Here is a 26,057-nt window from a genome sequence, read left to right as displayed (position 1 = left end):
TAGCACAACCGCGTTAGATGATAGAAAGCCATCTTGCCGCTTTTGCTGCTTTTGCACACGACACTGCAGTTACATGTTATTATTTGAGAAATGCTTGCTCGCCTTTGCTTCACATGAGAACTGTCTGTTGTTCACGTCCCTAACAGTGAGCTGCGACCTTGGTCTGAACATTGTGCAAAGAAACAGTCTGGGTCGCTAGACGGTGCATGTTGTTGGGTACAGGTTGATCGGCCCACTATTTAGCCATAACACGCACGCAGCTGCAAATACCTGAAAGTCGAGTGCTTTTAATATTACAGGCTGCATGCCTTATACACATTCGGAAGAAGAGCTTTCCCAGGAGCAGAGTATACCTGATCCTGTGATGTGATTCCACTAAGCTGATCTTTACGGTATGGGGTTCCCCATTCAAGCCTAGAGACCTTCTATTAGTCTAATAATAATAATAATATTAGTTTACTAGCGAAAGGAAGGTGGCTGTAATCCACTGTCATTTTATTATGATTTCTCCTTTCATTTTCTATGGTATTGTAACTATGCTGATGGTTTTGATCTTAATCATTTGTCTGCTTATGTTAGCCAAAGTACTGCATCTTAGGACACGAGGTTTATAAACTAAACTCTTTAAACTTTACCGTGTCTCTGTGTACTCTTGTTGTGGACTGATATGAGAATAATTACGAACAGGTATTTCTGATTCCCACCATTCCTGAGAATACACTAAGTCGCTTGTTCTGGTTTGTCTATACATTGGGACCGCCGAGATAAAATCGGATAACGAATGGGACACTGATGCTGGTCGGATAAGGGGTTCTGGGTTCTGAGGTGAGTTTTTGGTACACCACAATTCACTGAGGTCCTGGTTTCCTGTGCATAGTTCTGTGCATGAGCAGAATCCCTGCAACACAGTGTTTCTGACTCCCCTTGCGGGGTGTTAGAGATCGAGACTCGGAAAGAGATTCCAACCTCACTCATTCTAAGGTATGGAGTGGACTAGAACCTAGAGGGACTTTTGGCAAATCTTGGCATTTATAGCTAAACTAGACTGTAGACAAACAGCACCTACTTCTTACCTCGTACTACACTTAGGTACACTGGGGAAGAACTAGCTAGAAGCATCAGATGAGTATTAACATTTTAGCCTGTGTTATTTATGTATGTATTTTTATGAATATCTGTCATAGCTATAAACCATGCTATTGCAGTATTATTTTATCTTACTGCTAATGCTATACATATTTTACTTCTCATTCTGTCTTATGATTGTAGCAGTTCATATCTCTTGCACGAGAAATAAGACTTCAATAAACCCTTTTTATTGAAATGCCCGTCTATCTATTTCTGTGTAGAGACGAAGCATGCACGATTGACTGAGTGAAACTGTTATCTATTGTTTCCACGATTCTGAGATTGTTACGATTCTAAGGGATACAAAGTTGTCATGTTTATGCGGTTGTCAGAAACTAATTCCTTCTTGTTTATTTGAGAAGTTTCTAGTGACCTCTAAGTTAGCTGGCACACACAAGTAATTAAGTTTAATGTACTCGATAGAGACATACTGACCTCAATCCTATGTCAAAGCTATAGTGTATATTTTCCAATGTGCAGGGCCTATCAGGAATATAGGAACTACACTACAGAAGCAGCCCTGCCTACCCACAATCTACACCCTACCATAGGTACACAAGAACTTGGAACACCCTCCAGGACGATCCATTGTATCCTGTTGTGGTTGCTTACTCGAACCCCTCTGCAAATGAGTGGATTTTTTTCTCAAACCCCTAACAGAAAGAACTAGATCTTACCTCCGTGACACAATAGAAGTGATCAACTTGGTTGATAAGTTGCCTTTTGACCCAGAGTCCCAGTGTTTGCTCACCATGGACATCGTCTCATCATACACTAGTATCCCCCAGCGTCCTACCCTTGAAGTCATCAGGAAAGTACTGGACAGGAGACCTCTCCCATCACTAATTCTCACCAAATTCATCATCCAACTGCTGGAAAGAGCTATGATGAAGAACTTCTTTTTCCAAGGCGAATACCATCTGCAGACGAAGGGAGTAGCCATGGGTGTCGGCTTTGCCCCAGATTTGGCGATCCTGTTCATGGATAGCTTCGAGGATGAGTTCATTTACAGTGAGTACAACCCATTCAAGGACAATGTGACATACTGGAAATGGTATATAGATGATGTGCTGCTCATCTGGACGGGCAGCCTGACGGAGATACAAACTGGATTAATGAGAAATCCAATGACATCAAGTTCACCATCCACTGGAATAAATATGCCATCGACTTCCTGGACATATTCAACAAAGTCGACAACCAACATCTGTATACAACATTATACAGAAAACCAACGGAGAGGAACACACTACTGAGATATGGGAGTCACCATCCGAGGGGCAATCGGCCAATTCCTCAGGATAAGGAGGAACTGCTCCCGCAAGGAGAAATTTTCAGTGAATCAATCGACTTGTGGAAAGTGGCTACCCCAAAAGGATGGTGAAACGTGCAAGGAAGCGAGCGTGGTTCAACCCTAGGGAATCGCTACTGACGCCCAAACAACGCCCAATGGATGCCCTGGACAGGATGATATGCGTTACAACCAACAGCACTCGCAGCAATGAGATGAAGCAAATCATCAACAGACATTGGCAACTTGTCTTTGATGATCTTGAGACAAGAATGTAGGAGACTATGTTGTGAGATCACTCTCGGAAGTACTGCCACAACCCACAAATCAAACAACATGGCAACTACCGGAGATTGTTGGCCACTACAAGTGTGGTAAGTGTAAAGCCTGTAAATGGACCATTGAAACTAAACAGTTCTGCTTTGAACAACACAAGGTTGACCTAAAAATACTCCCAAACTGTAATACGTCAGACTCAATTTTTGCAATCCTTTACCCCTGCAAAAAGATCTACATTGGCCAGACTTGACAGAAGGTCAAGACACAGATCTTGCAACATTGCTGCAGGATCAGTTGTGGCACTACAGGGGTACCCTTGGTAGAACACTTCCAGGCACTAGGCCATCAGCCTGAATCAATCAAGTGGGTGGTACTAGAGAAGGTCCCACTGGGGGTCTGAGGGGGCAATCTCAATTCAATTCTCAACGTACGGGAGTGCAAATGGATGGACACCATGGACACTGTCCAAAGTGGCCTGAATGAACTTGATGCACCTATGCACAACTTTCATGTCTAAGCAATGATTGATTGTTATATACTGCACACACTGTCCCATTGTTACACTACTGGACAGTACATTAGTGAGACCATTGATGAGACATTATGTTCATATATACTATATGTACCTGCTAATCATGCCAAATCTTTGTGATGTTTCCTCCTAGCCCACCCCAGTCATAAGAGGTATAATTCACTAGTATTATATATATGTTTTTTGGCATAACCAAGCTTTACCAGACCAACCTAAACAAGTCATGTGTCCCATCAAGTTTTGAAACAATACAATATTGTAGATACTTTGGCAATTTTAAGCTCAAATTCAACCAAATTTGCTTTTTCAAAACGTAATGATGCACACAGACTGTGAGCCACTAAGTTCACGCTGCCGGACAAACATTATATTGTATAAGCTCTACTATTGGGTCTGAATGCCGGTTACTAGGGCTATAGGACAACGAGGCAAGGTGTTATAACCCAAGCGCTCTTTTACCTTTGTGCATCCATTTACAGAACTGTTACCTAACTTGCAGGCATCCAGCAACTTTCCGAGTAACCTGCGACGCGTGCACGCTGCCAAACGCGTCAATAAGAATGCTGCGTTACCGAGCTCAACTGCTTCTCCGTTTCGGTCAGAAACCGGTGACAGGTATGTGCTGCGCGTAATGCATTCTCAAAAGAAGGTATTCGTCTTCTTAGGGATTCCTCATTTGGAAATGACCATGGGTTCATTTGGTTATCTCTCCCACTCTTAGATCCACTCCACCACTTCGCTGAAGTATTGAGGAATGAGATTTATTTCCTAACTCTGTGCATAATGGGCAGCAATGCTCTCTTTTAAGTACACATGAGTTGCAGCACTTGGCTAATTATGATTCTCATTTTAACTAACGTCACGGCACAATGTGTCTCAATCCCCGTCTCAGACGTAATGTCACTTGCTCCACCATTCACGAGCTGCCATACAACCCTTTTATAATCCTGTTTAAGATGGATTACTGTCTGGTAACAATTATTTGTTTTATGGGTAACGTTAGGAGACCCCAAGGGACAGTCCTAGATAGTTACTCAGTAGACCGGCACAGTTGATGCATGCATGCAGCGATTTATTTAATCATGCCACTTGTGGCCACTTATCACACTTGCACGTGATTACTCTCCCTTGGACGGCGATTAAGGTGCCTGGTCTTTTGGGACCAGTCACACTTCCATTTGGTTTCTTTCTAAGGCAGGACACACAAGTGTTCCACTCGGCTGCCTTAAGACAACTGGGTCCGCCTTTCGATTAAAATAGCATAGAGTATAACGATAATGTTGCCTTTCTATCTGTTAAGAGCCTTGGGCCAACACTCATACGCTCTTCCAATAGACTTTACATTTACATTAGGTTACCAATCAACGTGAATTGGACATGAGCGAGCAACAACGTACGGATCCACATATTTAACAGAACGTGTAGCCATTCCATCACTCTTTGTTAGTAAGCGTCCACATTACTTTATAGGTGGAACCCCCTGACGACTTCCAGTAATTCATGTAGGGACTCGAGCCTAATAAATGATTTTCTTTTTTTCCTTCTCCTGATATCATCTATGACATAGGAGGCTCCTTGCCCATCTACTCTGCGGCAGATTTTACTTGCTGCTGGATAATTGGCAAATAGTCTCCGTTTTTCTCACGTATTGAAACAACCGACATCCTCACATCACCAGACTAATGTTCAACATTTGATTGCCTTTAGGTGCTCTCCCCCTTCACTTCCCTTTGGCCCTGATGAAGACCCCGCGATAAGGCAGAATTAACCTTTATGTTTATAGGGGTCGAAACATCGACGGTTTTTGTTACTACTTGTCAAACATAGGCGACAGAGAGTTTGTATCTGCGCTTATATTTTGTTATGTTCTGTCATATATTTATTTGCCTTCACTAGGCTGGACAGGTTCAGCTATATTGGATGTATATATTGCATGTTTCCTCTCCTTCTCCATTACCCTCACCATCACACATTCTCTCCTGAGCACTCCACCCCCCCTTTCTGAGCACCATTTTTATGGAAAGTACGGACATAAATGTCTTGTATTTTGATATCATCGTGTGATATATAAGATAATCATGTGATAAAAATAAAATCACATTCAAATGAGTCTATCATGGTGATGCTTGAATGATTCAACTTTATTGTGTGTCAAATTCAACTAGATTGTGTGTAAAATTGATTTCCACTGTGACCACACTCTTCTGTACACAATGTATCTCTGAGCATTCGGATGACCATTGTGTTGAGCAAGGATTGCCCCTAGCCCTTCCGGGCTTGCTTCAACTGTTATTTCGGTAAGTAACTCGGGGTCAAAGAAGGCCATTTCAGTTGCATTCTCAATTGCATGTTTGATGTCTTTGAAACTCTGGTCGCATTCTGGAGACCACTGAAACGGCACATTTCACTTTGTCAAGTCTCTCAATGCGGCTTTCACTGTAGCAAAATTGTGAATGTATCTTGAGCAATAAATGGCCATGTCTAGAAAGTATCACCACATGGTAACATCTTGGGGGGGAGTAGATGACAGCGCTTGCAACTTGTCTGGAGTCATTTTCCCATGAGAGTATATGTGCCCACTTCACAGTGTTCAGAGTGAGACCTGCATCAGCAAGTAACTGACACACTTAAGGTCTTTGCCCTGTTCATTTTGTGTTCTCTCAAAAAACAGTATGTCATCACTGTAATTGAAAGCATGAGCAACAGGTTAGATTACTCGGCGAACAATGTCCCGAAATATCTCTGCAGCTGAAGATACTCCAAAACTCAGTCTTTAATATCTGAACAAACCAACATGAGTCCAATCCAAAAGGTAGTAATGTACCTGCAGTTCTCCTACTGCTTGAGTTGATGGTATATTTTGTTTAGGTCAAGACGGGAAAATACTCTGGCTCCGTTCATTTGCATGATGTGTGGACCAGGGTTTCTCTCCCTCTCAAAGGCTTTGTTTGCCTGGCACTTATAAATGCAAATGCGCACTGTGGAATGTTCAATGATGTCATGCTTTAAAAGTGCTTTCAACTCTTTCTCTACAGCTTCTTGTAAATGGAAGGCACCTCTGCGGTGTCACTGGGCCCCAGGGTGAATGTCTTTATGGATGTGAAGCTGTACTTTCATTTTCTTGAGTTTTCCAAGGCCATGAAACAACAATGGTAAACGGCTTGTGATCTCAGACTGAGCACAGAGCTTGTAGTTGAGGGATGTCAACCCCATGTCAGCAGCAGAAAGTAGTAAAGTTAGACTTTTGGTCTATGTTTAACTTTGGGAATACTGAAAATTAGTAAAGTTGAACTTTACACCTGTGACCCCCCTCCTATTCAAATGGAATAAGGGCCACTAGATAGTAACCCTCCAGGATGCAGATGGGCACTCAGACACACCTAACCTTCCTTTGTGTGTAGCTGTCTAGAAGTAATGCACAAAGTCAAGCTGTCACCCATCCCAGAACTGCATTGGAGACAAGGCTGCAGGCACACAGAGCTTTAAGAGCAGAGAAATGCCAACTTTCTAAAAGTGGCATTTCTAAAATAGTACTGTTAAATCGAACTTTACCCTTAATGAGTGTTATATTCCCAAGTTAGGCCCATGTAGCGAAGCAGCTTATTTGTTACATTGTCCTCACTTGTAACATTTTCAGCTGTGAACATTTGCACATATTTGCGTGCACAACAATGTTGGATTAGTTTTCCTGAAACTAAACCTGTTTACACATCTAGCTTTGCACAACATTATCACAACGCCCTGAACATCAGGTACAAGGTCTCGTTTTGCACCATATACAAATGTCATCTCTATCTTCATCCATGGGGCGACAGGGCTATCTACATATCCATAACATCACTAATCTATACTCACATTGTAAGGCTACTTTCTATTATAAAAGCTGAACATCCCGATAGATTAGCAGAGGAGGCTCTTTCACTGACACAGAGGGTCTTTGCATGCTGAGAAATCATCACGCAGTGGTCTGACATCTCCTGAGGGGTGTCCTATATGTGACCAAAAGAGGGGTCCTTCATTCTATCCCAACAGGTAATGGGGGTTGGATCGTGCCTTGGCAGGATTCTTGGCTTTACACCTACACACACCCTAGGTACACTTAGAGTAGGGTTCGCAAGGTAGGAGTATGCTTCATTACTTCCTTGTTTTATATGCCTGCATATATACACTGTTTTAGCACCATGGTAGAACTCTATCTACTATTTACGCTTTTGGTGCTCATAATTACTTTTATCTGCTTCTGTCTATTAATCATTGCAGCAAATGTATTATATTCAAGAATAATGTTGGTTCAATAAATATATTGAAAACGTCCCTCTGTGTATTCTCTGTATACTTTTGTGAGAAAAAGTGAGCACGAGTGACTGAGCAAAAGGTCCTGTACTGTTTCCACGATCCCTGAGGGGCAGAGTTGTCATGTTCAGTGGTTGCCAGAAACCATTCATTTCTTGGTAAGTTAGGGGGGCTTACGATGGCACTGTGAGTTACCTAGTCTATAGGCCAACATATCCTGCAGGGGTGTCCGGAATCAGTCTTGACACCAAGTCCCTACTTTATGTTGTCCAAAAAATGTGCAGATCCTACAGATTAGTAGGAAGTACACAACACAAGGATTTATTAATACCATTCCAATGAAACAAAACATGACAGAACTACTCCTTCTCAATCAGGAATTACAGCGTAAAAGTATAATAAGAAATTCACAGTGTTAATCTATGAGAGGAGTAGGCCTCACAGTAGTGAAAAACGAATTTAGGCTCATGCAAAACTAAACAGTACATGTCCTACCCTTTACTTACACAGCACCCTGCCCTATGGGTTATCTAAGACCTACCTTAGCGGTTTAAGGCTTTGCAATGGGTTCTAAATGCTAAGTCAACATGGCAGTAAAACTGCACAAACAGGCTCTGCAGTGGCAGGTCTGAGACATGTTTAAAGGTCTACTTTTGTGGGTGGCACAATCAGTGCTGCAGGCCAACCAGCATAATTTAATTTACAGGCCCTGGACACAGGTAGTGCACCCTACTAGGGATGTACAGATAGATTAAATAGCCCAATTGTGGTTAACCCAATATAACCAAGGTTAGGGGAGAAGCACATGCACTTTAGCGCTGGCCAGCAGTGGTAAAGTGTTAAGGGTCATAAGGCCAACAAAAAGAAGCAGCAAAAGGATGAGGAAAGCAGGTAAAAGGTTTGGGGGAAGACCTCCCTAAGGCTGACAGGTCTAATAGTGGTTTTAAGACTTGACCGGCTTTCCTAACTAAGATCAAGTCTTCTTTCCATATGTCTCAAGACCTGCTGCTCCCTCCTTTTTACCCAAAACCATGATCACAGGACAAGATAGACCTTCATACATCGAGCTCTCACTGTTTATCTTAGCAGAACAACTTCTTGTGTGAAAGTGGACTCCCTGTTTGTTACCTTGTGTCTGGCTGGTAAACGTTTTAAGCCATCTTCCACTACTTTGGGTAGATGGCTGAAGTCTACTATTGCCATCGCCTACCAGTCACAAGGAACAGCTCTTCCTGGGACTGTCCAAGGCTGGTCCACCAGCAGAGTCTCACTGTGATGAGCCTTTTTCAAAGAGGCATAAATGAAGAACATTTGGGGCTAAACTGTTGGAATCTGTAGAGTCTTTGTAAATTCATTGCATGTGAAAATTAAAATTAGTGGGAGTAGCAGAATTTTAAATTTCCTGTATTTTTTGTTAGGGGTTTTTATTACATTTTGCTGTTTGCTTTCTGCTTGGTTATATACTCCAACAGTAATGACTGTGACAAGGAAGGTGGTCAAGAAGATAATGGCTTGGTTACTTACTGGTAATCTTCATTACTCTAAGCCCAGGTCTTCCTGCTCACAGTCCTAGTAACCCTCCCTTCCTCCCAGAGAAATGGCTTTCAGAATGTTAAAAAAAGATTACTTCAGGAAGCAGTATTGGCCCAACCAGCTGTTAGCCATCATAAACAGAAAGCAATGGGTGGGCCATTAAGGTAGTTTTTAAAAAGAGGGAAATTGCTTGTCAGCGTTTGCCTGGGAAATTAGAATTTCAACAGTAAGGAATGTGACGGTAAGACCTGGGCTTGGAGTAATGAAGATTATCTGTAAGTTACGGGGCCATTCACACAGAGGCAAGTATATGCCTATACATGCCTTCTGTTTGTGGTGGGTCAGTTGTGTTGGGTGCTTGCATGTGTTTGTGTTTCCTTTATGTACGTTTTTGGTGCAAGCAGTCTTTAGAAAACACTAAACAAGCGCTAGACTTGTTGGCCTTTATAGAGCTTTATGTAACAGTTTTCAGTGCACACTAGCCTCTTACGTAGAAAAAACGGTTAGTAGGTGTTAGACTTGGCTTTTTCAGCGGGTTTACCACCAGGCCTTTTGCTTTTTGGCCTCCTGTTTATGACCCTGTTTTTGTTGGTTTTAGGACTCTGGGCACTCTACCACTGCTATTCAATACCAAAGTGCATATGCTGTCCATGTAAATTATGTTTATGGATTGGTGTTTCCATGATTGGCTTATTTGATTTACCTTTAAGTCTCTAGTACAGTGCACTGTGTGTGCCCAGGGCCTGTAAATTAAATCAAATGGTGCTAGTGGGCCTGCAGCACTGGTTGTGCCACCCACACAAGCAGCCCTTCAAAGGGTTCTGAGACCTGCCACTGCAGTGTCTGTGCACAGTTATGCCTGCCATGTCGACCTGGCAAGTGCACCCACTTGCCAGGCCCTAACCTTCCCTTTTCTTACATGTAAGACACCCCCAAGGACCAGAGAGGACAGAACTTGTTTGGGTTGAGTACAGACACTCTCTGCCCAAAAGAACAAAGAGAAACAGTGTATAAATATTGGAGCCCAGACCTCAGAATTTTAGATTACTGCTGAACTAAGGAACGTGCCAGGAAGAAGAGCTAGAAAAGCTTTCAGGAGGAACTGCCACTTTGCTGCGTGCTCTGCTGTGTTGGCCTGCTGCTTGCTGCTTCTGTCTTGGGCAGGGGAAGGACTGGATTGTACTTTCATCATCCTGCTGTTAGAGTTTTCTCCAAGGGCTTTAACTAGAGCTTGCCTCCTGTTGGAAGTCTCAGGGATATAAAATACTTCAGAGAACTCCCTGGATCAAGGAACCTGCCAAGAAAAAGTACTGCCTCTTTGCTGTGTTGTTGCTTTATTGGATTGGCCTGCTGTTGCTGCTTCTGCCTTGGGCAGTAAAAGGACCTGACTGAACTTTATTTTACTTGTTGTTGAGTATCTCCAAGGGCTTGATAAAGAGCTTGCCTCCTGTTCACGATGTCTCAGGGACAGCAAAGACTTCACTTATCTCTGGGTACCGCCTCTGGAACCGTGGGTTTCAGTTGTCACAGAGGGGGAAAGCAGCCAACACCGTCACCGATACCTCTGTGCACTCCGTGTCCTGAAGGCACTGCACCGCCCCTCTTCACTTTGCTGCCCTGGTCTCACCGACGCCGTCACTGCACGCTGGCCTTGGCACCTGTGACTGCACCGTGGTTTGGGGGCACAGCTGTAAGTCACTCGACGCACCGCCCCGTCCCACACAGCCGTCTGGGCTGACCAACGCCAGCTCCCCCCCAATCGGCACTGTCGCTTGCACCGTGATCTGTCAGCACCGCCTCACTCCGCACTGCAGCTCTGGTCTCTCCAACACTGTTGGACGACCGTCACCGACATGCTGCCTGCACTGCGACTTGAGGGCACCGAATGCCGCACCGCTACGCTTCACAACGCAACCGTTGCCAAGACCGGCCCACACCAACGTGATCAGCTGCAACAAAATGGTACAGTTTACGAGTCTGCCGACACCACGATCGACACGGTCGGACGGATCTGTTGGATTCTGTTGTTTTCAGCACGGCAGTAGCACCGGACGGAGCTACCGACTTCATGAACTGCATTTTAAGGTTATTCTTGCAAAGTGCATATTTTTAAGTACTGTGTGTTGGATTTTTATCGCTTTGGTCTTGTTTTAAACATATAAAGAATTGGATATTTTCTAAACTGGTGTGGTGTCCTTTTGTAGTGTTATCACTATTTTACTGTTTGTTTTGTGCAAATGTTGTACACACTGCCTCTGAGAAGGTGCGGTTTTCAAATGAAAGCCTAACTCATTAAGTACATTGCGAGAACTAAGAAGGGTCCCCTTCAAACCCTCAATCACCCACCGCCCACCAAATTTGATATACTCTACTTTTTGTATTAATAGTGTAGGTGCTGGATGTTGTCCGGTGAGAGGATATAGTTTCTTTCCCAATAAATCCAAAGAGGTACAAAGCCGCCCACAGAATGTAAACAATCCCCACCACCTCCTGACTTTTCTAGGTCTGCAACTGCAATGCCTGAGGAGAAGAAAAATCCGATGAAATGCCAGGTGAACAAGGTCTCCCATGTTTTTGTCCACTAGACAAGGGCAGGTCCCCCATCACACTTAGCATTCACTTAGATGGTAAACATCACTCAGTGAAAGTAAAGGAGTGGCGGATGGCTGCAGAGCACAATAGTACCAAAGCTGCTCACCCGCATCCACTGAAAACATCACTCTAGTGTCTTTACAATTAAGGGGATGTTAGCAGTAGGAGCTAGCCTTGCAAGCGGCTGGCATGGTCAGTGGTCGGCTTCATTTATCAGGCTCTTCAAAGATCTTTTTGCTAAATGTCAAACCTTGGACGCTGCACCAACATTCAAAGTAATTGCTTGTTTTTTACATCTTTAATTACATGCTGGACTTGATGAGATAAGATGTTCTGGCTTATTTGAACATTTCTTAATGTTAGCTTTATCTAATGCACTTTCCCTTTTATTTCTCCCATAGTACCATCTGAAAGAGCGAACACTCGCCTGACTCAAGCACCGACTGGTATTTTAAAGCAGCGACCAAGTGCCAACACGTGGCCAAGCATGAGCACAAGGCCAAGCATGAATACACGACCAACCATGGGCTCAGGAATTCACGTCAAGCATGAGACTGGGAAGCACAATGCTTGCCAGTGATGCAATTTACAAAAAAAACAGAGGGAGACACGAGTGAATGGGCGATCTCGTACTGTCAAAGTACTTTTTACACAAGGATCGGAGCAATTCACTTCTACATGATAAATAAAGCAATTCACCTTTGAAACCAGTCCTAGCTTGTACCGGGAAAGATGGAGAAAGATATTGATAAGAAATACATAAACGTGACTGCTACAAAGGACCTCAGAATCAAAGGAAAGGGCATGTTGTTTGTAAATCCACAAAGCTCTTGAGCTTCGCTGAAACTGCAAAGAGACTAGGCAAGATCCTATGAGTTACAACTCAGAGAGCGGAAATGCATTGCGTTTTGGTGTATCATGTCAGAGTAGAGTGCTCATGTGTAGGTAGTACTGTCGCTTCAAATATTGCCTTGTGATAACTTGCCTTTGTTGTTCCCTTTGTTCGTGTATTGCTAACTCTCTGACACACTTTATTATATCCAGTAGTCACAAGGTGACAATACAAAAGGTACCACCCCTGTACTTGTGTTGTTTATGAAGAATCGATTCCAAGTCATTGTTTGACCTGAATAGTAAGATTGGGCCTAAGACACCAAAGATCCAGGCCAGGCTTCAAGAATTAAATTTAAAGTCTTCTGGATAAAGTTTGTATGGAGTAAATCTTTTTGAGCAGACCCTGCCAAAAACTTCTAGAGGTTTCTAAAGGCAAATAGTTAAGCTCGAGAAAAGGGGCAGAGACATTATCTGTCCCACAGTGCTCTCTATGCCATGGAAAGAAACATCTAAGAAATACATTAAATATGTTTATTTTTTAATAAACATATTACGCAATGCCAAGTTGTTCTCTGTACCTCCACTTCAAGTTCTGCCCATGCTTCCTTTTCTCTGCCATAACAGAGTGATACCACGGTACTAAGTTAGATCTTCGGGGTTGGTACATTCTAAGGCTACAAAATCATCGCATTATCAGTGTTAATCTTCTCAGCGCCCTTCCTCACGTATCAACGCGTAGTCAGCTTAAGAGCAAAATATATAACTGTTCAAGCGAATGTCCACCATTCTCGCAGCCACCACACATAATGTTCTTAAAGAGCCTATAAAAATGTCCTTAGCTGGTACAATTTACACAGAATGAGGTCCTAGTAGAATTTGCTTTTATGTGTATGTGTATTTCATAAATACCACGTGTCAGTTTACTTACAGGATCAGTTGAGGCGATCTTTTCACATGCAAAGGGAATCACATCTGTCACATCACATCTACATGTTGGTAATGGCCTGCTTTTTACAGTGTGCTATAATTAGCATCCTGAGGAAAACAAAAACTGATGAATGGATTGCTTGAATGAATCCCTGGCACTGGTAATTATTCTGGGCCACAATCCAGTCCATCTTTTTTGCCCATCTTGCCACCCAGAAAGGAGCCAGCCATATGCAAACAAATCTTGGTCCTGCTGCAATAGAAACAGTCCAGCCCTAACTGCCAAGCTAGCTCCACTCTGAATTGGAACACAAGCAACCCCACACCGATTTTGGCCTATTTAGGCCTCTTCAGTAGTGTGCAGCCTGAGTCCAATAGCACGGTAAGCTCAGTACTCTTGTCTAGGCATACCCATTGCACTAAGAGCACCACACTGAAGAAAACAAAAAAGTGATTGGTGGACTGCTTGACTTATTTTCCGCTACTGGAAAATTAACCATAAGCTACAATTTACTCTGTGGTGCATTTTATTTTTGCCCACTATGAATCCTCAGACAGCAACTGACTGTATGCAAATCAGCATTGGAAAGAGTTGCAAATATGCCTACCTTGTGGAATACAGAGCTTCAGCTGTGCATTTCCTGTGGCTATCACCCAGGCAGATGAACCTCATCAACATCCACCACAACAGTGGCCTGAATCACCTCCAGCTCCTCCACTCTTGCCTGCAATAGTACCTCATCATTGTATGTATCAAAGGCAGAACATCCTCCTGAAGAAAAGCATAGGATAGCTCTCAGTCTAAGGGAAGACCCCACACCAAGAACCCCCCACCAAAGAAGAGTCAATGTGTATTTACATAACCCCTAACACTGGTTCTACTCTCAAAGACCGAGGGACATATTCCCCACAATTTCCACTGTTAACCCCAAGAGCTTCTACTCGATGGATGACAACAGTGTGTTGAAATCAGTTACCAATAGTGTGGGTAGGAATCAGAATATCATCACATCAGCACATCAGCACCACTGCAAATGTGTGTAACTTTAAAGCCAAAACATCGTAGAAGACTTCTGATTCCTTAGATCACAGTAGCATCCACAATGCAGTCTTTCTCAAATCTTCATCAATATGGCCAATTACGAGAAGGCAGGGCCAAGGCACGAAGTGCCTGTCATGGTACATAGACCATCTCTTCATAAAAGAGCCTCTACCAACTGGTTCTCTCAAGGACTCAGTGGAAAGAGATTCAACACGTTTTCCTACACTTTATCCGCATCCTTGAGAAGGAAAGAAAATGCAAAAACTTTCTGGGAAGGAAAGTGCCAAACAATGGTAGAAGCCAAGTGTGCTTCAAGCAGGACAGCCCTCCTCAACCCCCATGGTTTGCTCTTTCGAAATCTCTGGAATGGGTTGAAGCCCTTCTGCCAAGTGATCGCAGAAAAGGTATTCTCACTTCTGACCAATTAATCAGTGATGCCTAAAATGTTGTAATGTAGTTTACACATGGCTCCAGTCAGAGTGGATCTGAGGCAGTCATTATGGTTGAGTGTTGCTTTTTAACACCTCATGCCAGATAAAAAATAATTTCAAGGTCTTGCTTTTAACAGATCGGTGCTCTTAAATCCCATGCAGATGCACAGATACATATATATAGGTGGGAGAAAGATCCCCAATGTGCCAATCAAGGCCTACAGTAGGGCAATATCAGCAGCGGTGAGTGGACATCTTATAGACAAAAGCAGCAACAACAGCATACTCCGTAGTGGAAGCAACCATTCTTTCAGCAGCAGAAGCAATCCAAAAGAGGAAGAGGAAAACAGCAACCTTCAGCAAACAGCGAACACATTGCTTTGCCAGACCATTCAGTGTCACAATGGGAAGGAGCCTCACCAACTATCTTCCAGCGTGGCAAAGTATAAACAGTGAAAAATTGGTGCTAGATATTTTCAGAATGGACGGGGCGTGCTGCGACTCACGGCGACGTGGGAGCACTTACTATGTGTTTTGCAATTGTTATTAATGCAAAGTGAAAAGAATAGTGGTGTCAGGGACTATGTGATCTCACAATAAGCATGCAAATGTTACTTTTGGTTATGTTTGTTCTTATCAATCAATCAATCAATATGAACTTTATTCGGATAAAAACAGCATATCCATAAAAGTACAGGATAAAATAGCATTCAAAAATTAATAAAAACAGGAAATATTACACAATTTAAAAAGAGGCAAAAATCAATTAATCGGGGTACATAGAGTTACGTATACGTATCGCGGTTTTCAGAAATGATCCAACTTGCAAACATAGCTCATCATCAATTATAGCTAGCACCATCTCGTAAGCCACCTTGTAAACAATAATATATCGAGTTTTGAAATGAGGGATCAGAAATTTTTTGGTGGGGGCAGAATAATAACTGCAGAAGAACAAGAAGTGTAACATTGACTGCTTTTGCGTGTTATTACAGGGTCACAATAGTAGGTTGAAATTGGGAATAAACCCAATGGGAAATGACAATAGATATTTCATGGTGTCTGTCCTTAGCCTGAAGAATAAACCCCTTTCCCAGCAACTAATTGGTTTCAAAAGATATCTAGGCATAGCAGGGGACATTTCTAACTTCATATATCTAGCAACTGAAGTTTTGTTATGTTCAGTTGATAGTCGTGCTTCTCTATATGAAGCATAAAGGGTCTTTTCCAATATTTTAATATTAATAGAGCTGTGTTGCAAGGGGTTTGAAAAGAGATGTTCCATATTCAGGCTACTTAGACTTTTCCGGACCCCTGCCAGCCACGGCATATCCATCCCTTTATCACATTTTAGACAATCTTGAATTATCTCCCTTGTCAAATGTGCAGCCGGGTTCTTCCAGATTCTTAGCCAAAATAAGGTTGGGCGAGCCTTAATAAAGTCCTCAACGTGTGGTAGATGAAGTTCTCTATGTGTAGCAAACGTTGAGGAAAAGAAAGGCGCGCCCAAAATCTTACGACAGAATCTGTTCTCTTCACGCTGGATGGGCAAGCTGGCTGTATTCCCCCAAACCTCCGCCCCATATGTTACAGTTGGTGTGCATTGCAATCTATACATTTTGATGATGGATGACACTACCTCAATATTCCTCGGCTTAGGTAGCCCAAGTATAGTATTAATAGAATTAATAAACTTTCGTTTACAATGGGCTATATGGTCATTCCATAATCCATTTGATGCAAATGTCAAGCCAAGATACGGAAAATTGCGAGTGCTCAATAAATGATTAGAGTTTATGACAATTGTGGGGTTAGAATATTTCTTAGACCCTCATGACATTAAAAAAGATTTTTTAAATTGGTACACAAATCCAGAGTTGCCATAAACTTAACAAAGTCCTGAACCAGGATGCGTAAAGCTTTGGGAGTACGCCCCATTAAAACTGCATCATCAGCATATAAAAATGCAGGAATTTTATTACCACCAATCATTGGGACGTCTTTGGTTGAGGTCGACAGAGATTTAGTTAAGTCATTGATATATAGAATAAATAGGAGGGGGGCCAGTACACAGCCTTGTCTGACCCCTCTACCTACTTCAATGGCATTAGAGATCTCACCATTCATGCTAATACGCACCCTAGCTTTTAGGTCTCTGTGCAAGTATGCCAAGAAAGAAACTAACGAATCATCTAGCCCATGATCCAACAAGATTAGCCACAAACGTGATCTGTTTACAAAATCAAAGGCCGATGTGAGATCCATGAAAGCCAGGTACACAGGGGATTTTTTGGCTACATTATATTTACAAATAATCAAATTAAGGTTTAGGCACTGTTCCACAGTGCCAACCTTGCTCCTGAATCCCAGTTGACATGGATGTAAAATCTTAAATTCCTCAGCCCATGAGCTAATCTTGTTGAACAGCACCCTTCCCAGAATTTTTAGAGTGTTGTCAATCAAAGATATTGGCCTGTAGCAACTTGGGTTTGATCAGTCACCCTTCTTGAAAATTGGAACTATAGTGCTACAAGACCAAGTTTTAGGGATAGATGAATTAGTTAGATTATTAAAAACATTCGAAAGTAATGGTGCCCAAAACTCGGGGTGACTCTTAACTAGGTCGATCGGGAGACCGTCTGGGCCGGGAGCTTTTCCTCCCTGACTTTGTGTAATGGCTTCTTCCACTTCGGTTAATTCAATCTGAATATTGGTAGTGTATAAAAACTCCCTAGGTTCACAAGTAATAGGGGCGGCATAAATTTTACTGAAATGAGCCTCCCAAGACTCGCTGGAAATATTACAGCTAATTGGTGTGGATGTATTTCCCACAAGTTTCATGTCTTTAACTGCTTTCCAAAAATCCTTACCATTTTTTAATTCATTTGCACGCACAAGTTTAATCCAGTGATCATTAGTGATCTCCTCCTTCCTGCGTGCGATAGCCTTCTTGTAATTTCTTCTCAGTGTCGACACAAGGAAACTATCTCTAGGTTTACTTACAAGTGCCTTTCTTAATGCTCTGTTGGCCACAGAACAATCTGCGTCAAACCATCCTAAATCCAAATTTATATTCTTAATTGGTTTGGACAATACATTTTTAATACCAAGACAGAGTTCTGAGAAGGCATAGACTACCTCTGTATTACATTATTTATATGTCAGGCAGGTATTGACCAGATTCTGATAGAATTTAATCATTGTTTGAAACAAAGCATTATTATCAATACCACGCCACACAAGTCGGAGATTGTCAGTTGATATCGTTAAATCACTTACTCCCTGCGTGCGATCGTACGTTGGGCGGCATGTAAAACTTAAAGTGGTACTAATGGGATTATGGTCACCCTGTATTGTTGGAATTACCTCTGCCTTTAGCACATGGTTTACAAGGGGAGCAGTTACAAAAATATAATTAATAGTGGAGGTTGAACCTCGACTTCTATAAGTTGGTACGGTACATCCATCAATGGCTGCAATTTCCATAATATCTAAAAAATGTCATTAGCTGCTCACCTCTCTTACATAGCGGGCCAATAGTATGAGGCCAAATAGCAGAATTAATGTCTCTAGGGAGTCTAACATTAAAGTCACCACCTAAGCATATACCTTTGTTTAGGGCACCATAATCTTTTTCAAATTTTGAGATAAAATCAAACAACTTAGAAAAGTTCATATTGGGAACATTTTTAAAATCATTGTTATAAAAATTAATTATATACAATGAAGCCCCCCGTGTATAAAGGGATGCTTGGAATGTGTCACTATTTGTAGGCACAATCCTAATGCGACCACCTGCCTTGATGTTTATCCAGGTAGACAAACCACCAGCGGGCCTACCTGATATAGGGATGGGGGACAGAATATTGTAGCATTCAGAGCCCTCCAGAGACAATTCTTGGGTTGCCCAGGTCTCTTGAAGCATTACAATATCCTGACCACTTATTAGCTCCTTCCAATCTGGTAGATTTAACTTAGATGCCATAACAGCAACATTCCAGCTCAAAATTTTGAGTGTCGAATCAACCTCCATTATGGTCGGTGTATCCTGTTTGCTAACCTGAATACATTTATCAGTCAATGCTGATTCCGATGCATCACTCAATATTTCACTCGTTAACAGAGTTGGCAGTCAATCTTGACAATTCAAACCTGATAGCGGTGTAAATCTATTAGTAAGTGAGATGGAATTATGTGGGTTGGGAAGGAATGCTTCAAATGTTGGTTTGTAAAAATAGCCTAATGGTAAAGCCCATATACCAGTGCTATAATTACTCTCCCCCCTCTGCGGCGATAGGATAGCTTTCACCACTGATTGCCTACGGAAATTAATAATTATACAATCCCCTTTAATGGATTTAGGAGATCTGCCAAGCCAGCCCACCCGCCGTACCATAATGATGTTTTCAATTAGGGATGGCCTGAATCGCTTATGCTTAGTGAGCCAATCAACGCATTTACAGCGTAATTGCTCCCAAGATTCTTTCTGGTCTTTCCTTAAAAAAGGAACGCCAGCTAAGACCATGACGTATGGACAGGCCTCCGGGGGTAGATTTAGCACCTCAATGTTTCCCTCAGTAGGAGTCTTAGAAATTGGATCAGTGACTACATCATGTTGAATATTAACTATACTATCACCATAGTGTGGAGGAATAAGAGCATTAGAAGGGATTACCAAGTTATTTATAGGGTTAGCATTATTAAGCCCAATAGTGTGTTCCAATGGGCTTTGTGCCACCATGAAGCCCTTCTTGTCAAGACATGAGCGAATTTTATTACATGGCGTACAATCAATAGTTCTCAGATTAGGAATAAAAGGAGCAGAAGTATTTTGGTGATCAGTGGAGATATTAATAATGGATTCATTTTGGGCCAGCTGTCTATCATTTATAGGGGCAGATAACCTAGGGGCAACTTGGGAAACAGTATCCGTTGACTGGGCTGCGGACTGTAGGTTTGGAACAAATTGAGCGTCAAAAATACAATCTTTCACTGCGGAGAGAAAATTATTAAATAAAGGTTTAACACAATCAGTAATCAAACCAATCAAATTATTAATGTCAATAGCCCTAGTGTGATTATCACTGTCCGTAATAATAGGGAGCAGAAAATCAGTCTCAGTCTGAGTTCCAATTGAATAAAGACATGGTTTAATCAATGAAACATGCTCGATTGCTGGGGCATGCACTAAAGCCCCCACAGATGTTTGATTAGTAGATGAATGAATCCATGAATTTATAGTTGAACGGGTGGAACATGGGCGAGTTGATTGTTTTCTCTTCGCACAAGTTGACTTTCCTAGTTTCCTCTTACGTTTAGCCCCTAAGAGCGGAATATGGGGTGTGACAAGGTCTAAATCCGGTGAGTCAGATGTAATTATATCATGAGTCTCTTCACGTGCCAAGACGGGAGCATTGGGAATGCTTGTGATTAAGTCAATGGTGTCAGCAGTCAATCCTGAGGCTAACATAGATTGCCCTAAACCAAGAGATAGGCGCCTCTCAGTGAGCTTGATCTCATTGCTCACAATATTAACTGCTCTTTCTAGCATATTCTCAATACTCGTTGTAGCTGATTTCATTACAGGTGGAATGGTGCGTTTTCCCATTGTTAGTCTCTTGATACTAACAGTGCTACACATGTATTGTGAATTGGAGACAATAACTTTCGCTCACCTGAAGAATGGACGCAGACGTAGCCAAAGCGAAAGAGGGGTGGCTCAGCCCAGTCTCCTCTGGGCGCTGACGGGCAAGGACGGGCACGTCCTTGGCCTGGGCTTTGCCCGGGCGCCGCCCGTGCGCGTCCCGCGCTGCGGGGCACCTGGAGGTCTTTTGAACGTCCCAGGCGCTGCCAGATACCGTCACCGGCAAGCGCCCGGGGCTTGGAATGCTGGGGATTGTGGTTTCGATGGCCGTTCCCCTCACGTTGGCGATACTTAGCCCATCCGCTATTATTTCTTTCTTTTTCTAATCTTCCCTGCACTTCCGATGTATTAAATTGCCATCCTTCGGATGTCTTTAATTACCGTTTTCCTACTTTGCCCGTCCATTATTACTTGTTACTTGTATATTTTCAACAATGTTTCAAGCTTTTCTTCCGCAGTGTCATGAACTGTTGCTAATTATCAAACTAGTGGCAGTATACCGGCAAAATGCTAACACGTACACTATTGCCACCTACTAAACAATTAACAATATACACTGCAGCACGTAAATAAATATCGTTCTAAAACAAAATATATTACAAAATTCTTAAAATGTTGGATATATCCACTAGTTTCAACAAAATATATACAAGACCAAAGCTACCGTATAAAAAAATAAATGTTTTACTTAAAGTTTTCTCTGGTGTTTCTCTGTCTCTGTGTATGCATCTCTATATGTGCATCTCTGTCAGTGCATCTTTATACTGCATTTGTCAATGCATGTCTGTCTGTACGTATCTGGCTGTATATCTCTGTTTGTGCATCTCCATATGTACCTTATTGTGTTTGCATCTATAATGGTGCATCTCTAACAATTCATATGTTTAATAGTGTGCATGCATTTCTGTCTATGCATCTTTGTCTGTGTATTTTTGTGCGTGTGTTTGTATATGTAGTTGTCTTAGTATGTGTGCCTCAATGTGTGTTTGTCCCATTGTATTTCTATGCGGGAAGGGGAGGGGCAAGGTGGGGGGTAGTAATCTATAGATTATGCTAGATTACAGGTAAATAAACAGATAATAAACTAACTTCATTGCATGCACTGCATCTGCCAATGCAATGCAGTACAGGCAACAAAATTAATTTTATTTATGTATATGTCTGCTTACCTGTTTTGTTCCGTAATCCATAGATTACTACCACTTACCCTGCCCCTTCACTTTCTCATGTCACTGCCTAGCAACTACTACCACCACCAACCGCTACAAATATACATATGTTTAACTATATGTTTATGTGTGTCTAAGTACTATTAATAATGATTCTTCTTACTCTCCAACATGTAAACAACCCGACTTTTCCCTACAATACTATATCAGTGAGACTATAGTACCATCTATCATATATTACCCTCATAAAAATTATTTATAAACGCTTATATTGTATATGGATGCTTCTTCTACTTATACACATATTGCTAATAACTACAATTCGCGAAATATACAATATTTCAGCTCTAAACAATAATATTGTTTTGGAAACAGGCTAATACCACTTATACAAACAAGAAATTATTATTTTATGTATGAAAAAAACTCTGAGTTTCATGATCACTGCGTTTTACCACACAAAGCATTATCGGCAAACTGAAACAAAAGTAAAACTAATGACATTCTAGCTCTGTCCAAGATGAGACGAAAGTAAAAATAGTGTGATTCACACTCTGTTGCACACAGTAACATTTCACGCCTATTTGTGCATCATGTGACTTCATCTTATTTATTTATTTATTTTTCTTTGCTACCATTGGCTATTTGTTACTAAGCAACTCCCTCTACAGCAATTTAATTGCTTTTCACCTATATAACCTCCCTAAAATATATCTTTCCCAGATGCTTGGTTTATACAGTACTTCAAGTGTATCGTGGCAGTTCTGCAATTCCTACTCCGACAAGCAATTCTTACATCGACAATTTCAGTAAGTGTATTTTATCTTTACGAGCATCTTTTTATATAGCTATAACATTTTTTTTATTACCCTTTTTTTTAAAAACGTTAGGTAGCAAACAATTCTATACTTTTTTTGTGCATTTGTCCATGTAGATAAATATTTGCATTTTAAATTGCTCAAACAATGTTAACAGCATTTCTATAATTACTTTTACTTTGTTAAATATAAACACTGTTTACTTATCTAAACCTACAGCACAAGAAACTATTGACAGAGAGCACTACTGTGTCGTTCCCAATAACTTTTTGAAACACTGCTATCAACCATATAACAACTCTGGTAAGTACATTACAGCCTAAAATTGTCTTATGTACGTATAACAATGTTTTAGCAAGATTAAAAAACTTGCAATCACATTAGTAACTATACTATAAACAATAACCAACTGTTTTTTTGCTTCTCGCCCGTAAATACTACGTAAATGTCCCTAATGTATCTATTCACTAAAATGAACAATAAATGTACAAATAAGCACCTTGTTACAGCGTAATAAATATTATGTGTTATACATTCCAATTTACTGCCTATTGTATTACACTGTAAAAAATTGCTATTTGTATATATTCTCAATTCTAGAGCAACTGTAGTAGTAAATCACAGGCAGTAGCAGACTGTAGTACAAATAGCTGCTAGGCAGTGACGTACGGAGGGCGAGGTGCAGAGTAGGGGGTAATCATTTATAGATTACGGACAATTACAGGTAAGTCAACATATAAATAAATACAACGGATTTCGTTACGTGCACTACATCGCATTTATGGATGCAGTGCATGCTACTAAATTCGTTTCCCTTATTTATATGTTTACTTACCTGTAATCCTACATAATACATAGATTTCTATATCCCACCTTGCTCCTCACCTTCCCTACATCACCGCACAGCAGCTACATCCCTCACCAACCGCTACTGATTACAGGTGCAAACTTTTTCTATGCTTTCTCTCTGCTTTATTCAATACATTCTGTGCTACATTAAGTACGTTTTGCTTTGTGGTGTATTTGTCGCGTTTATAGCTTTTTCAGCAATAGTCCTTGTGTCAGGAGTGTTTGTAAATAGTAAAGTAATGCAGTGAAAAAAGTAAGGTAGAAAAAAGTATACAATGAAATCATGCATTCGAAAAAAGTACATAGAGAAAAAACATAGACAAACAGTTAATAATATGTAAGCTGCGCCAACGGACAGTAGCATGTGTATATAAATTGCACTTTGTTGTTTTTTGCTTTTACAATGTTCCTAAGTTTTGCTAGCAGTTGGTGGTGGGAATATCTGTTGGAAGGTGACATGGGGAAGGGGACGGGCATGGTAGGGGGTAATAATCTATAGATTACGGAGAATTACAGGGAAGTAAACATGTCAATAAATAAAACAAATTTCGGTGTGTGCATTGCATGCTCAAATGGGATGCAGTGCACGCAGCAAAATACGTTTTACCTATTAATATGTTTACTTGCCTGTAATCCTCCGTTAACCATAGATACCTTTCATCAACTCTGCCCCTCCCTTCCCCACGTCACCACCCAGCAGCTACTCCCATTAACAACCAGTACTGTACAAATGTATACTCAAAAACACACACACATAAACATAAACGCATACTCAGCCACAAAATTCACTCACATATACAGGAGTAGCTACAAAGTAAGGGACACAAAGACAGAGACACACTCTAAAAAAGAAACATACAGAGAGGCAGACATATACACACACACAGGCTACTCAACGTCCCCCCAGCTATGCTCCATACATGCCACCGCTAATGGTAATGGTCTACTCGTCACCACCTCTGCTATGCCCCATACATGCCACCTCTAAGGGTAAAAGTCTACTTGGCTCCACCTCTGCTATGCCCCATACATGCCACCTCTAAGGGTAATCGTCTGCTGGGCACTACCTATGCTATGCCCCATACATGCCACCTCTAAGGGTAATCGTCTACTGGACTCTACCTCTGCTATGCCCCATACATGCTACCTCTAAGGGTAACAGTCTACTTGGCACCACCTCTGCTATGCCCCATACATGCCACCTCTAAGGGTAATCGTCTACTGGGCACTACCTCTGCTATGCCCCATACATGCCACTTCTTAGGGTAATCATCTACTGGGCACTACGTCTGCTATGCCCCATACATGCCACCTCTAAGGGTAATCATCTACTTGGCACCACCTCTGCTATGTCCCATACATGTAACCTCTAATGTTAATGGTCTACTGGGCATCACTTCTGCTATTCCCCATACATGCCACCTCTAAAGGTAATGTTCTACTCAGCACCACCTGCACTCATCACCTCTAGTTCTCTTTATTTATGTTTATTTTTCAGAGTGTGTCTCTGTCTTTGTGTCTCTTGGGTTCTAGGTGCTCCTCTATATGTGACTACAACCTACATATAAATTGACAGCTACACACCAAGAGACACAAATACCGACACCCACTCTGAAAAAGAAACATACACAGAAGCAGACATATGCACACACACAGTCTACTCAAGGTCCCCTCAGCTATGCCCCATACATGCCACCTCTAAGTGTAATGGTCTACTCAGCACCACCTCTGCTATGCCCCATACATGCCATCTCTAAGGGTAATTGTCTACTTGACACCACCTCTGCTATGCCCCATACATGCTAACTCTAAGGGTAATCATCTACTTGGCAGTACCTCTGCTATGCTCCATAAATACCAACTCTAAGGGTAATCGCCTACTTGGCATTACTTCTGCTATGCCCCACACATGCCAACTCTATGGGCAATCGTCTACTTGGCACTACCTCTGCTATGCCCATACATGCCACCTCTAAAGGTAATGGTCTACTCGGCACCACCTCTGCTATGCCCCATACATGCTACCTCTAAGGGTAACAGTCTACTTGGCACCACCTCTGCTATGCCCCATACATGCCACCTCTAAGGGTAATCGTCTACTGGGCACTACCTCTGCTATGCCCCATACATGCCACTTCTTAGGGTAATCATCTACTGGGCACTACGTCTGCTATGCCCCATACATGCCACCTCTAAGGGTAATCGTCTACTTGGCACCACCTCTGCTATTCCCCATACATGCCACCTCTAAAGGTAATGTTCTACTCAGCACCACCTGCACTCATCACCTCTAGTTCTCTTTATTTATGTTTATTTTTCAGAGTGTGTCTCTGTCTTTGTGTCTCTTGGGTTCTAGGTGCTCCTCTATATGTGACTACAACCTACATATAAATGGACAGCTACACACCAAGAGACACAAATACCGACACCCACTCTGAAAAAGAAACATACACAGAAGCAGACATATGCACACACACAGTCTACTCAAGGTCCCCTCAGCTATGCCCCATACATGCCACCTCTAAGTGTAATGGTCTACTCAGCACCACCTCTGCTATGCCCCATACATGCCATCTCTAAGGGTAATCGTCTACTTGACACCACCTCTGCTATGCCCCATACATGCTAACTATAAGGGTAATCATCTACTTGGCAGTACCTCTGCTATGCTCCATAAATACCAACTCTAAGGGTA

General features: G+C 41.9%; 1 protein-coding gene across 1 annotated transcript in view; it reads left to right on the top strand.

Annotated features, from left to right (window-relative positions):
• Positions 1 to 12,853, top strand: part of LOC146796583 (kinesin-like protein KIF19) — a 1,608,680-nt gene extending 1,595,827 nt beyond the window's left edge. Inside the window, exon 21 of the mRNA XM_085629222.1 lies at positions 12,050 to 12,853. Coding sequence (XP_085485348.1) covers positions 12,050 to 12,228 — 179 coding nt within the window. The 3' untranslated portion in view covers positions 12,229 to 12,853. The remainder of the gene's footprint in view (positions 1 to 12,049) is intronic.
• The last annotated feature ends 13,204 nt before the right edge of the window (positions 12,854 to 26,057 follow it).

This window comes from Triturus cristatus, chromosome 10 (assembly GCF_964204655.1).
Source record: "Triturus cristatus chromosome 10, aTriCri1.1, whole genome shotgun sequence".
NCBI classification, from domain to species: Eukaryota; Metazoa; Chordata; class Amphibia; order Caudata; family Salamandridae; genus Triturus; species Triturus cristatus.
The sequence above is the reverse complement of the archived record's forward strand: the minus strand, read 5'-3'. Positions and strand labels throughout refer to the sequence as shown.